The sequence below is a fragment of the Oncorhynchus clarkii genome, chromosome 2 (assembly GCF_045791955.1).
Source record: "Oncorhynchus clarkii lewisi isolate Uvic-CL-2024 chromosome 2, UVic_Ocla_1.0, whole genome shotgun sequence".
In the NCBI taxonomy this organism is placed as follows: Eukaryota; Metazoa; Chordata; class Actinopteri; order Salmoniformes; family Salmonidae; genus Oncorhynchus; species Oncorhynchus clarkii.
Window position 1 is genome coordinate 93,229,734 of NC_092148.1, and position 13,839 is coordinate 93,243,572.

Genomic DNA, 13,839 nt, shown 5'->3' on the forward strand with positions numbered 1-13,839 from the left:
ATTAAGTTATTTTTTTATGAATAAATGTTTTTTGGGGGGGGGGGGATTATGTGACATTCCAATTCCCCAGTCTACATTATCCCCTACTATATAGTAATGAACTGATGGCTCAATGTATCGCCTATCTCTGGATCTTTAGCCAGTAAGTGAGACGCTCTTAACACTCTAACACTGTCTCTTCTGGTCAACGCTGTCTGCTCTCAGCCCCCGGAGATCCTGAGGAAAGATGACCTTCTACGATGACATTTACCCATTCTACCCCCTACCAAGAACCTCCTTTATCTTCAGCACCCACCTACTCACCATTATCCTGGTCTTCCTGGTCCTCACGGTCAGCTTCCTTCTTATTCTGCCAGGTATCAGAGGCAAGTCGGTGAGTAGCCCACCTATAATTTAGCCCAAACAACTACCTCTTTCCCTACTGAATTTATTTTATTTTATTTATTTATTTATTTATTTTGCTCCTTTGCACCCCATTATTTTTATTTCTACTTTGCACATTCTTCCACTGCAAATCTACCATTCCAGTGTTTTACTTGCTATATTGTATTTACTTCGCCACCATGGCCTTTTTTTTTGCCTTTACCTCCCTTATCTCACCTCATTTGCTCACATCGTACATAGACTTGTTTCTACTGTATTATCTATCGACTGTATGTTTGTTTTACTCCATGTGTAACTCTGTGTCGTTGTATGTGTCGAACTGCTTTGCGTTATCTTGGCCAGGTCAGAGTTGTAAATGAGAACTTGTTCTCAACTTGCCTATCTGGTTAGATAATTGTGAAATAAATAAAATAAAAATAATAAACAATATTAATGCCAACAGAAATGGAATCTTCAGACTCGATGGATCTTCACATTCCATTTATGTTGGCACAAATCTGACTCCGTATACCTACTGTAGCCTGTGATTAGATAATATAATTTTCTCAATGTAGATACATATTGACTTAAACTGATTATTTCCCCTTGGAATGTGATTAACATCAAATGGATTAATAAAAGAATAAAACATGTATTATAGCTGTCAGTCAGTGAAGGTAGGTACATGCTTCGTGACCTGACTTGTGTCCTCAAACCCTCTTTTCTAGAGACTGTTCTGGATGTTCAGAATCATCATCAGTTTCTTCATAGGTGTGGTAATCGTAGGTAAGTACTGTACCTAGCTGGACATTTGTATCAATTTCGCATCATCATCTTTTGCAACACTATACAAGAGTTTTGAACTCTCTACATATTTATAATTTATTTTTATACCACAGGATTGTAATGTAAAGAATTGTTGAATAGGCTACTCGATTCAGATTGGTCGAGAGGGTGTCAATTATTTCACAGTAAACTCACATCAAAACAAATGATGATCAACTGCTATAAAGTAGTTCATTGTATTGTTGTTGTTTTTAGTATGACACTCAATCTTAATCTCAATCTCAATCTTAATCTCAATCTCAATCTTAATCTCAATCTCAATCTCAATCTCAGCACTGAATTTCACCAGTGACTGGGCTGAGGCCCGAACCACCACCAACGCTACCTACAAGTCGTTCAGCAGTGAGGAGGTGAACGCTGAGGTGGGCCTGCATGTTGGACTGTACGGCATCAACATTACTTTAAGAGGTGAGCCCCGTAGACCCTAGGCGGTGAGTCCAATAGGCTAGGGGGGAAGCTAAACTGACCCTAAATGTACATTCAAATAAATATGACAAATTTATAGGCCTCCGCATCGCTGTGCGTACTACGTATAACTCCATATAGCTCCGCATTGACATGATTGGTTGGTAGGTGGGCGGGGGCGGTACTTCCTGTATAAATACACTCACTTCTTTGACAACTTCCTTCACAACAGCTCTGCTCTGCTCAGCAAGTATGAATGCCCCCGTAAATGCTGTGCCGCCAATGCAGACACCGGAATGACCATAAATCTACTAATACAGAGTACTTATACAGAGCATTCAGGAAGTATTCAGGAAGTATTCAGGAAGTATTCAGACTTTTTCCACGTTTTGTTACGTTATAGCTTTACTCAAAAAATTGATAAAAAAATAATAATCTTCATTAATTTACACACAATACCCCATAATGACAAAGACAAAAAAAATATATTTTTAATTTTAGCAAATATATAAAGAAAAATAATCAGAAATATCCCATTTAGTATTCAGACCCTTTACTCAGTACTTTGTTGAAGCACCTCTGGCAGCGATTAGAGCCTCGAGTCTTCTTGAGATGAACCGTCACTTGAAAACTAGCGAACCAAAGGAGACGTAATATATACGCTAGTGTTGAATGGAGCCAAAACCACTCCCTTTTTCCCCGGGATAAATAACAGCGAGAAACCGGTAAATTATAATAAAATATTATAATACATTATTTATATGAACATGACGTGCAAATGGAAACTGTTAAAATGATATATATGTGTGGATGTCTAAATCTGGATTCTATACGGCCTTCTCTCTGGTCACTCACTGCATGATCAACGCTCAGGGTGGAAACCGACAGCTCAGTATGTGGACCTATCATCTCATCATGGTGACTTTTATTATTTACTGTGACAGGTGGACCTACATTTCCTGCAGCATAGGCTATGCTACAGTAATATAAAAGAGATAATGCATGCTACAGTAATATAAAAGAGATAATGCATGCTACAGTAATATAAAAGAGATAATGCATGCTACAGTAATATAAAAGAGATAATGCATGCTACAGTAATATAAAAAGAGATAATGCATGCTACAGTAATATAAAAAGAGATAATGCATGCTACAGTAATATAAAAGAGATAATGCATGCTACAGTAATATAAAAAGAGATAATGCATGCTACAGTAATATAAAAGAGATAATGCATGCTACAGTAATATAAAAGAGATAATGCATGCTACAGTAATATAAAAGAGATAATGCATGCTACAGTAATATAAAAAGAGATAATGCATGCTACAGTAATATAAAAAGAGATAATGCGCTTTTCTAATTGACACATCTCCATCTGGATTTCATGGGGTCACCTCGTTTTTTAAAGATATTTTTTTAAATTGTAAGGATTATTTTGTTTTAAACACTCATATATCGTTGCTTTAAATCAGTACACAAGCGAGTGGTCTTTCTCTCTCTCCATCAATTCCATTCAAATTGTATCCAAAATAGATCATCCTGTTCTAGATTGATATACATAGTCCTATATATAGATGTCCTAGCCTATTTCTTTCAGGTAATACATTCAATGCAGGTTTAGTCTTATATTTGGCTAATGAATGATGGCCTATGTTTAATAAGCTTCTAACTGATAGCCTCTGTCTCTTGCGTAATACCCAAGCACCTGTGCTCCGCTGGCCTCTCCTTAGATAACGCTCCTTAGCTCTTGGAGTCCCATGCAGGAAAAGATAGACTAGAAAGAATAGCTTGCTTTTTTTGTTATTTTTTTGTTACCAGTGACAGACAGGTTGTGACAGACAGGTTGTGACAGACAGGTTACCAGTGACAGACAGGTTGTGACAGACAGGTTGCCTCCCACCAGGTTACCAGTGACAGACAGGTTGTGACAGACAGGTTACCAGTGACAGACAGGTTGTGACAGACATGTTACCAGTGACAGACAGGTTACCAGTGCTGTAGCTCTCGGTCTGGGATTGTGACACATAACTTGTCATGTGTATTATAAGTGCATGGATTATAACAGCCCATTGTCCTCTATGGTCTCTATCCTTCCAGGGAATCCTGTGAATCAACTGAACGAGACCATCAACTACAACGAGATGTTTGAGTGGAGAGACACCATCGACGAGGAGTACGAGGATGCCCTAGAGAGAGGTCTACCTAACCCCATACTCTATATCGCTGAGAAGTTTACCCTCAACAACCCCTGTGGTCTCATCTACCAGTATAGATACTCTGGGCGCTACGCCTCGGCCACTCTCTGGTAAGCTGACTAGATCTAAACACCTGTAGTGGATATTTCACCACCAGATATGAAGGTTAATGTTAAGCATCAAGTCAAATTAAATCAAATGTGATTTGTCGCATGCACCGAAATACAACAGGTACCTGTAGTGGATATTTCACAGTGAAATGTTCATTTACAAGCCCTTATTAACTCTATTTTCTTAAAACTGCATTGTTGGTTAAGGAAATATTTACTAAATAAACTAAAGTAAAAAATACACAAAAAAAACAACACAATAAAATAACAATAACGAGGCTATATACAGGGTATTACAGTACAGAGTCAATGTGGAGGCTATATACAGGGTATTACGGTACAGAGTCAATGTGGAGGCTATATACAGGGTATTACGGTACAGAGTCAATGTGGAGGCTATATACAGGGTATTACGGTACAGAGTCAATGTGGAGGCTATATACAGGGTATTACGGTACAGAGTCAATGTGGAGGCTATATACAGGGTATTACGGTACAGAGTCAATGTGGAGGCTATATACAGGGTATTACTGTATAGAGTCAATGTGGAGGCTATATACAGGGTATTACGGTACAGAGTCAATGTGGAGGCTATATACAGGGTATTACGGTACAGAGTCAATGTGGAGGCTATATACAGGGTGTTACGGTACAGAGTCAATGTGGAGGCTATATACAGGGGGTACCGGTACAGAGTCAATGTGGAGGCTATATACAGGGTGTTACGGTACAGAGTCAATGTGGAGGCTATATACAGGGTGTTACGGTACAGAGTCATTGTGGAGGCTAAATACAGGGGGTACCGGGACCTAGTCAATGTGGAGGCTATATACAGGGGGTACCGGGACCGAGTCAATGTGCGAGGGTACAGGTTAGGTTTTATTAATATATACTAAAATGCCTACATATTCTACCTGAGGTCTTATGGCTGGGGGTACAAGCTGTTAAGGAGGCTTTTGGACCTAGACTTGGCGCTCCGGTACCGCTTCCCGTGCGGTAGCAGAGAGAACCATCTATGACTTGTGTGACTGGTCTTTGACAATTTGTTGCGTCTTCCTCTGACACTGCCTAGTACAGTGCCTTGCGAAAGTATTCGGCCCTCTTGAACTTTGCGACCTTTTGCCACATTTCAGGCTTCAAACATAAAGATATAAAACTGTATTTTTTTGTGAAGAATCAACAACAAGTGGGACACAATCATGAAGTGGAACGACATTTATTGGATATTTCAAACTTTTTTAACAAATCAAAAACTGAAAAATTGGGCGTGCAAAATTATTCAGCCCCCTTAAGTTAATACTTTGTAGCGCCACCTTTTGCTGCGATTACAGCTGTAAGTCGCTTGGGGTATGTCTCTATCAGTTTTGCACATCGAGAGACTGAAATTTTTTCCCATTCCTCCTTGCAAAACAGCTCGAGCTCAGTGAGGTTGGATGGAGAGCATTTGTGAACAGCAGTTTTCAGTTCTTTCCACAGATTCTCGATTGGATTCAGGTCTGGACTTTGACTTGGCCATTCTAACACCTGAATATGTTTATTTTTGAACCATTCCATTGAAGATTTTGCTTTATGTTTTGGATCATTGTCTTGTTGGAAGACAAATCTCCGTCCCAGTCTCAGGTCTTTTGCAGACTCCATCAGGTTTTCTTCCAGAATGGTCCTGTATTTGGCTCCATCCATCTTCCCATCAATTTTAACCATCTTCCATGTCCCTGCTGAAGAAAAGCAGGCCCAAACCATGATGCTGCCACCACCATGTTTGGCAGTGGGGATGGTGTGTTCAGCTGTGTTGCTTTTACGCCAAGCATAACGTTTTGCATTGTTGCAGGTGGCTTGTGGCAACCTTTAAACAACACTTTTTATGGATATCTTTAAGAAATGGCTTTCTTGCCACTCTTCCATAAAGGCCAGATTTGTGCAATATACGACTGATTGTTGTCCTATGGACAGAGTCTCCCACCTCAGCTGTAGATCTCTGCAGTTCATCCAGAGTGATCATGGGCCTCTTGGCTGCATCTCTGATCAGTCTTCTCCTTGTATGAGCTGAAAGTTTAGAGGGACGGCCAGGTCTTGGTAGATTTGCAGTGGTCTGATACTCCTTCCATTTCAATATTATCGCTTGCACAGTGCTCCTTGGGATGTTTAAAGCTTGGGAAATCTTTTTGTATCCAAATCCGGCTTTAAACTTCTTCACAACAGTATCTCGGACCTGCCTGGTGTGTTCCTTGTTCTTCATGATGCTCTCTGCGCTTTTAACGGACCTCTGAGACTATCACAGTGCAGGTGCATTTATACGGAGACTTGATTACACACAGGTGGATTGTATTTATCATCATTAGTCATTTAGGTCAACATTGGATCATTCAGAGATCCTCACTGAACTTCTGGAGAGAGTTTGCTGCACTGAAAGTAAAGGGGCTGAATAATTTTGCACGCCCAATTTTTCAGTTTTTGATTTGTTAAAAAAGTTTGAAATATCCAATAAATGTCGTTCCACTTCATGATTGTGTCCCACTTGTTGTTGATTCTTCACAAAAAAATACAGTTTTATATCTTTATGTTTGAAGCCTGAAATGTGGCAAAAGGTCGCAAAGTTCAAGGGGGCCGAATACTTTCGCAAGGCACTGTATATAGGTCCTGGATGGCAGGGAGCTTGGCCCCAGTGATGTACTGGGGCCGTTCGCACTACCCTCTGTAGCACCTTATGGTCAGATGCCGAGCAGTTGCCATACCAGGCGGTGATGCAACCTGTCAGGATGCTCTCGATGGTGCAGCTGTGGATATTTTTGAGGATCTGAGGGACCTGTGCCAAATTTTTTCAGTCTCCTGAGGGGGAAAAGGCATGGTCGGGCCCTCTTCACAACTGTCTTGGTGTGTTTGGACAATGATAGTTTGTTGATGATGTGGACACCAAGGAACTTAAAACTCTCGACCCGCTCCACTACAGCCCCGTCGACGTGAATGGGGACGTGTTCGGCCCTCCTTTTACTATAGTCCACAATCAGCTCCTTTGTCTTGCTCACATTGAGGGAGAGGTTGTTGTCCTGCTCATCATTGTCGGTGATCAGACCTACCACTGTTGTGTCGTCAGCAAACTTAATGATGGTGTTGGAGTCGTGCTTGGCCACGCAGTCATGGGTGAACAGGGATTAAAGGAGGGGACTAAAGCATGCACCCATGAGGTGCCCCGTTTTGAGGATCAGTGTGGCAGATGTGTTGTTGCCTACCTTTACCACCTGGGGGCGGCCCGTCAGGAAGTCCAGGATCTAGTTGCAGAGGGACGTGTTTAGTCCCAGGGTCCATAGCTTATTGATGAGCTTTGAGGGCACTATGGTGTTGACCGCTGAGCTGTAGTCAATGAACAGCATTCTCACATAGGTGTTTATTTTGTCCAGGTGGGAAAGGGCAGTGTGGAGTGAGATAGAGATTGCATCATCTGTGGATCTGTTGGGGCGGTATGCGAATTGGAGTGGGTCTACGGTTTCCGGGATGATGGTGTGGATGTGAGCCATGACCAGCCTTTCAAAGCACTTAATGGCTACTGATGTGAGTGCTATGGGGCGGTAATCATTTAGGCAGGTTACCTTCGTTTTCTTGGGCACAAGGACAATGGTGGTCTGCTTGAAACATGTAGGTATTACAGACTCGTTCAGGGAGAGGTTGAAAATGTCAGTGAAGACACTTGCCAGTCAGTCTGTGCATACTCTGAGTACACATCCTGGTAATCTGTCTGGCCCCGTGGCCTTGTGAATTTTGACCTGTTTAAAGGTCTTTCTCACATCGGCTACGGAGAGCGTGATCACAGTCTTCCGAAACAGCTGGATCTCTCAAAAGCATGCTTCAGTGTAGCTTGCCTTGAAGCGAGCATGAAAGACATTCTGCCCGTCTGGTAGGCTGCGTCACTGAGCAGCTTGCGGCTGGGTTTCCCTTTGTAGTTCGTAATAGTGTGCAAGCCCTGTCACATCCAATGAGCGTCAGAGCAGATGTAGTAGGATTCAATCTTAGTCCTGTATTGACACTTTGCCTGTTTGATGGATCGTCTGAGGGAATAGCAGGAGTTCTTATAAGCGTCCAGATTAGTGTCCCGCTCCTTAAAAGCGACAGATATAGCCTTTAGCTCGGTGCGGATGTTACCTGTAATCCATGGCTTCTGGTTGGGATATGTACGTACGGTCATTGTTGGGATGACATCGTCAATGCAGTTATTGATGAAGCCGGTGACTGAGGTGGTGGACTCCTCAATGCCATTGGATGAATCCCGGAACATATTCCAGTCTGTGCTAGCAACACAGTCTTGTAGTGTAGTATCTGCGTCATTTGACCATTTCCATATTGAGCGAGTCACTGGTACTTCCTGCTTTAGTTTTTGCTTGTAAGCAGGAGTCAGGAGGATATAATTATAGTCAGATTTGCCAAAAGGAGAATGAGCAAGAGCTTTGTGTGGTCTCTGTGTGTGGAAGTAAAGGTGGTCTAGAGTTTTTTTCCCCCTCTGGTTGCACATATGACATGCTGGTAAAAATTAGGTAAAATGGATTTAAGTTTGTCTACATTAAAGTCCCCGGCCACTAGGAGCGCTGCTTCTAGATTCTTGTTTGCTTATTGCCCTATACAGCTCGTTGAGTGGCCTTATACAGCTGGTTGAGTGGCCTTATACAGCTCGTTGAGTGGCCTTATACAGCTCGTTGAGTGGCCTTATACAGCTCGTTGAGTGGCCTTATACAGCTCGTTGAGTGGCCTTATACAGCTGGGTGAGTGGCCTTATACAGCTCGTTGAGTGGCCTTATACTGCTCGTTGAGTGCGGTCTTAGTGCCATCATCGGTGGTAAATAGACAGCCACGAAAAATATAGATGAAAACTCTCTTGGTAGACAGTGTGATCTACAGCTTATCATGAGGTACTCTACCTCAGGCAAGCAATACCTCGAGAATTATTTAATATTAGACATCCCACACCAGCTGTTATTGACAAATTGACACCCACCACAGCCCCTCGTCTTACCAGATGTAGCTGTTCTGTCCTTGCCGAGCGACGGTGGCAGAAACATGATGTACAAAATAAGTTACAAACAAGAAACGAGAAAAAAAATTGCACAATTGTTTTAGGAGCCCGTAAAAAGGCAGCCACCCCCTCTGCCGCCATTATGGGAATCATAGGGATGGAGATCAAAGTTATGATGTTTAGATGTTCAGGGTTCATGTTTTGAGGGGGGTGAGGGTAGGGTAAGGTTTAAGTTAGGTGTTCAGGGTTCATGTTTTGAGGGGGTGAGGGTAGGGTAAGGTTTAAGTTAGGTGTTCAGGGTTCATGTTTTGAGGGGGTGAGGGTAGGGTAAGGTTTAAGTTAGGTGTTCAGGGTTCATGTTTTGAGGGGGTGAGGGTAGGGTAAGGTTTAAGTTAGGTGTTCAGGGTTCATGTTTTGAGGGGGTGAGGGTAGGGTAAGGTTTAAGTTAGGTGTTCAGGGTTCATGTTCTGAGGGGGTGAGGGTAGGGTAAGGTTTAAGTTAGGTGTTCAGGGTTCATGTTTTGAGGGGGTGAGGGTAGGGTAAGGTTTAAGTTAGGTGTTCAGGGTTCATGTTTTGAGGGGGTGAGGGTAGGATAAGGTTTAAGTTAGGTGTTCAGGGTTCATGTTTTGAGGGGGTGAGGGTAGGATAAGGTTTAAGTTAGGTGTTCAGGGTTAATGTTTTGAGGGGGTGAGGGTAGGGTAAGGTTTAAGTTAGGTGTTCAGGGTTAATGTTTTGAGGGGGTGGGGGTAGGGTAAGGTTTAAGTTAGGTGTTCAGGGTTCATGTTTTGAGGGGGTGAGGGTAGGATAAGGTTTAAGTTAGGTGTTCAGGGTTCATGTTTTGAGGGGGGTGAGGGTAGGATAAGGTTTAAGTTAGGTGTTCAGGGTTAATGTTTTGAGGGGGTGAGGGTAGGGTAAGGTTTAAGTTAGGTGTTCAGGGTTCATGTTTTGAGGGGGTGAGGGTAGGGTAAGGTTTAAGTTAGGTGTTCAGGGTTAATGTTTTGAGGGGGTGAGGGTAGGGTAAGGTTTAAGTTAGGTGTTCAGGGTTCACGTTTTGAGGGGGTGAGGGTAGGGTAAGGTTTAAGTTAGGTGTTCAGGGTTAATGTTTTGAGGGGGTGAGGGTAGGGTAAGGTTTAAGTTAGGTGTTCAGGGTTCACGTTTTGAGGGGGTGAGGATAGGGTAAGGTTTAAGTTAGGTGTTCAGGGTTAATGTTTTGAGGGGTGAGGGTAGGGTAAGGTTTAAGTTAGGTGTTCAGGGTTCATGTTTTGAGGGGGTGAGGGTAGGGTAAGGTTTAAGTTAGGTGTTCAGGGTTCATGTTTTGAGGGGGTGAGGGTAAGGTTTAAGTTAGGTGTTCAGGGTTCATGTTTTGAGGGGGTGAGGGTAGGGTAAGGTTTAAGTTAGGTGTTCAGGGTTCATGTTTTGAGGGGGAGAGGGTAGGGTAAGGTTTAAGTTAGGTGTTCAGGGTTCATGTTTTGAGGGGGTGAGGGTAGGGTAAGGTTTAAGTTAGGTGTTCAGGGTTAATGTTTTGAGGGGGGTGAGGGTAGGGTAAGGTTTAAGTTAGGTGTTCAGGGTTCATGTTTTGAGGGGGTGAGGGTAGGGTAAGGTTTAAGTTAGGTGTTCAGGGTTAATGTTTTGAGGGGGTGAGGGTAGGGTAAGGTTTAAGTTAGGTGTTCAGGGTTAATGTTTTGAGGGGGTGAGGGTAGGATAAGGTTTAAGTTAGGTGTTCAGGGTTAATGTTTTGAGGGGGGTGAGGGTAGGGTAAGGTTTAAGTTAGGTGTTCAGGGTTAATGTTTTGAGGGGGTGAGGGTAGGGTAAGGTTTAATTTAGATGTTCAGGGTTCATGTTTTGAGGGGGTGAGGATAGGGTAAGGTTTAAGTTAGGTGTTCAAGGTTCATGTTTTGAGGGGGTGAGGGTAGGATAAGGTTTAAGTTAAGTGTTCAGGGTTAATGTTTTGAGGGGGTGAGGGTAGGGTAAGGTTTAAGTTAGGTGTTCAGGGTTAATGTTTTGAGGGGGTGGGGGTAGGGTAAGGTTTAAGTTAGGTGTTCAGGGTTCATGTTTTGAGGGGGTGAGGGTAGGGTAAGGTTTAAGTTAGGTGTTCAGGGTTCATGTTTTGAGGGGGTGAGGGTAGGGTAAGGTTTAAGTTAGGTGTTCAGGGTAAATGTTTTGAGGGGGTGAGGGTAGGGTAAGGTTTAAGTTAGGTGTTCAGGGTTAATGTTTTGAGGGGGTGAGGGTAGGGTAAGGTTTAAGTTAGGTGTTCAGGGTTAATGTTTTGAGGGGGTGAGAGTAGGGTAAGGTTTAAGTTAGGTGTTCAGGGTTAATGTTTTGAGGGGGTGAGGGTAGGGTAAGGTTTAAGTTAGGTGTTCAGGGTAAATGTTTTGAGGGGGTGAGGGTAGGGTAAGGTTTAAGTTAGGTGTTCAGGGTTCATGTTTTGAGGGGGTGAGGGTAGGGTAAGGTTTAAGTTAGGTGTTCAGGGTTCATGTTTTGAGGGGGTGAGGGTAGGGTAAGACAGAACCATTGAAAATCCTCTGACTGTACATACACTGTCAAATGTAAAACAAGTGCCGTTTCCCCCTCCCCAGGACAGCGTTCTGCTGCTGGATGGTAGCCAACGTGCTGTTCTCCATGCCTGTCATCCTTTACGCCGGCTACATGATGGTGGCCACCGCCGCTTTCATCTTCTTCTCCATGGCCTCCTTCTCCACCATCATGAAGCTGCCTACCTGTCTGTTCACCATAGGCACCTCTGGAGCCTTCCAGACAGAGTACAGCGGTTCTTTCTGGCTGGCACTGGCCACAGGTAAGGAAAGGTTTACCAGAGCTGAAGGCTCTTTCCTCAATTTAAACTTTCCTCAATTCCTTTGTGTCCTCTCTCCTAGCCTCCATCTCAAGAGGTTATGAGGTTAGGAGAAAGGGCTCTAGGAAACATAAAAGATTCATTGAGAAAGAGCCAAGTTATCCACACTAATGACAACATTAAAGGACATTTTGTTAAAAAGGCATCCATGTTGTTTTACAGGTGTCCTGTGTCTGGTCATCGGAATCCTGGTGGTTCTGCTGGACTGTCTGATCCCTGAGAAGATACGAGAGGCCTTCAGCGTCGAGGTGGACAACGACGAAGATGAAGATGTTTATTTTGGAGAGGGATACCTGAACTCCAACTTCCTGGCAAGCGTAACCACCACACCTTTGACAACCTTAGTACTTCCTACGGTAAGTCTGCCAGTTTAATAAGTAGATGCAAGTCTAGCTCTGGTCCAGGGCTTCATTTAGTTTCCCTCTAAGAGTCACCATCACTACTGTAGCTCTACTGATGTAGGATCTTAATTTGAGCCAGCAGGAAAATAATTCTGCAGCAACAAGAAATGTGCATTTGTATTTGGATTATAATTAATGGACATTTTACTAGCCAAAATCAAGTCTGAAATTTCTAAGTGGAAATTACAAACTTTAGAAGCCTATTTGAACCTCAAATACACAACAGGGTCATCAAATTAAGATCCTACATCTGTAGTAATAGGTTAATATTCTTGATTTAACTATAAATCATGTTATTTTCTTCTTCCTATGTGTTCCAGGATGAAATTCAGAAGGACAGCCACCAACCATCACTCCAGGAGCTGTCAATCGCAATGTAACCTAACGTAGCAGGTGTAAAAACACACCTGAGCGGAGTTCCCACATCTGGTTTTCAGCAAAAAAAGTATATCCCTGAAAACCGGACACACCCGGTTGTTGGCAACTCCTCTAAGTCAGATTGGAGTCAGATTCATAACCTCACTCCCCAGCTTGAAAGGTCTCTACCACACTATTGAATCCCTAGCCTTTTGACAGCGTAGTTGGTTAAAACGTAGTCAAGGAGGGCAGTCACGGGCGAGACATTAGCCTCTGTCGAGTCCCCAACAACCGGATGTCCTGGGTTCCAGTCTGGCTGTGAGGCGACGAGGGAGGAAGTGGTACTGCTAGACTAGCACAGTTACCTCCTTTACAAAGGCCTCTTGTACTGTACTGTACTGTACTGTACTGTAAATAAATAATACTGTAAATAATGTGTATGAAATGTGTTCTACTCTTGTCAATGCCATAATTGGTTGTTATTAGATGAGTTGTATTAAATGTCATGTACAAATAGTGTAAGAAAATGTATTTAAAAAAATTGAGAGATTCACACACTTTTTTTTACTGGAGATAATTGAGTCAGGTTTTCAAGTAATTGACGATGTGCTTCTTGGGTAATAACCAAATGGCACCCTATTCCCTACATAGTGCACTACTTTTAACCAGAACACCTATGGCTCATAGTGCACTAGGGAACGGGTGCGACATTTTGGAGCACAATAAGTGACTTTACATATTTTACTTTCATTTTCATCATTGCATGTAATAAATGTAATTTTTTATTTAAAACACATTTGGAAAGCAATAATTAGTCTTGTCACCGGTTTCGTCGATCATATTCTCAGCATCTCACAATACATTCGTACAGTAATATACAAGTTAATACATTCTCGTTGTACCTGGTCTGGCATACAAATGGCACCCTACTCTCTTTAAAGTTCACTCCTTTTGAACAGAGCACTGTTGGCACCTGGTGAAAAAGTAGTGCACTGTAAAAGGAATAGGGTTCAGTTTGGGACGGCCTGATGTTTAAGGTAATCAGTCACCTAAATATATGTGTAAGAAGAACCCACGTTTCAGTAGTATCTTTGGCCTTCATCATTACCGTAATATTATATACCATGACCGTAATATTATATACCATGACCGTAATATTATATACCATGACCGTAATATTATATACCATTACCGTAATATTATATACCATTACCGTAATATTATATCCCATTACCGTAATATTATATACCATGACCGTAATATTATATACCATTACCGTAATATTATATACCATTACCGTAATATTA

General features: G+C 42.5%; 1 protein-coding gene across 1 annotated transcript; it reads left to right on the forward strand.

Annotated features, from left to right (window-relative positions):
- Positions 1-226: 226 nt before the first annotated feature.
- Positions 227-12,731, forward strand: LOC139383201 (dual oxidase maturation factor 1-like). Its single transcript, XM_071127660.1, has 7 exons — positions 227-373; positions 1,092-1,149; positions 1,483-1,617; positions 3,717-3,924; positions 11,500-11,717; positions 11,937-12,130; positions 12,496-12,731. Exons 1-7 carry the CDS (start codon positions 227-229, stop codon positions 12,553-12,555), a joined length of 1,020 nt encoding a protein of 339 aa, XP_070983761.1. The 3' UTR covers positions 12,556-12,731.
- The last annotated feature ends 1,108 nt before the right edge of the window (positions 12,732-13,839 follow it).

Bases quoted from the DNA above. Each gene is read 5' to 3' on its own strand.
- LOC139383201 (XM_071127660.1), top strand. From the start codon at position 227: ATGACCTTCTACGATGACATTTACCCATTCTACCCCCTACCAAGAACC. The intron at 3,925-11,499 runs GTAAGCTGACTA...CCCCCTCCCCAG, and splicing joins TACGCCTCGGCCACTCTCTG to GACAGCGTTCTGCTGCTGGA. The intron at 11,718-11,936 runs GTAAGGAAAGGT...GTTGTTTTACAG, and splicing joins CTGGCTGGCACTGGCCACAG to GTGTCCTGTGTCTGGTCATC.